Here is a 409-nt window from a genome sequence, read left to right as displayed (position 1 = left end):
AGACTTTGTAAGGATTCAAAATTTTCTAAAGTTATTTGGATGATAACAAAGATAAGGGGGTCACTGATATACTTCATAATACTCCAACTTAGTAACTGACCTGGAAGGATGGTATGCTAATGGACGGCTGAGAGTTGGACATCTGGCCGACCCGTAGAGGAGAGAAGACATCATTTGGATGATGGTGAGAAGGAGAGACCCCAGGAGTGCCTCCTCTGTGCAGCCCACCACTTCCATCCATACCAACCTTCTTCCAAGTCTGTTGGGTCAAAATATACATTAATCCACTAATGATGGGTGTCCAACCAGTGAGAGGCCTGGAGCATAGACCATTTCCAGCCATCTCACGTGTGAGACACTATTGTTCTCATACATCTGCATTGGTGTCTCAAGCATGAGATGTAATGTT

General features: G+C 44.3%; 1 protein-coding gene across 2 annotated transcripts in view; it reads right to left on the bottom strand.

Moving 5' to 3' along the window:
* Positions 1–409, bottom strand: part of LOC119593664 (kinase suppressor of Ras 2-like) — a gene marked incomplete in the record, with an annotated part of 30,909 nt that overhangs the window by 11,539 nt on the left and 18,961 nt on the right. For both annotated transcript variants that reach the window (XM_037942613.1, XM_037942614.1), the window contains 1 exon segment: positions 101–259. In XM_037942613.1, the coding sequence (XP_037798541.1) occupies positions 101–259 (159 nt within the window).

Source organism: Penaeus monodon, chromosome 32 (assembly GCF_015228065.2).
Source record: "Penaeus monodon isolate SGIC_2016 chromosome 32, NSTDA_Pmon_1, whole genome shotgun sequence".
In the NCBI taxonomy this organism is placed as follows: domain Eukaryota; kingdom Metazoa; phylum Arthropoda; class Malacostraca; order Decapoda; family Penaeidae; genus Penaeus; species Penaeus monodon.
Note: the sequence above shows the minus strand (reverse complement) of the source record. Positions and strands in the feature narration are given on the sequence as shown.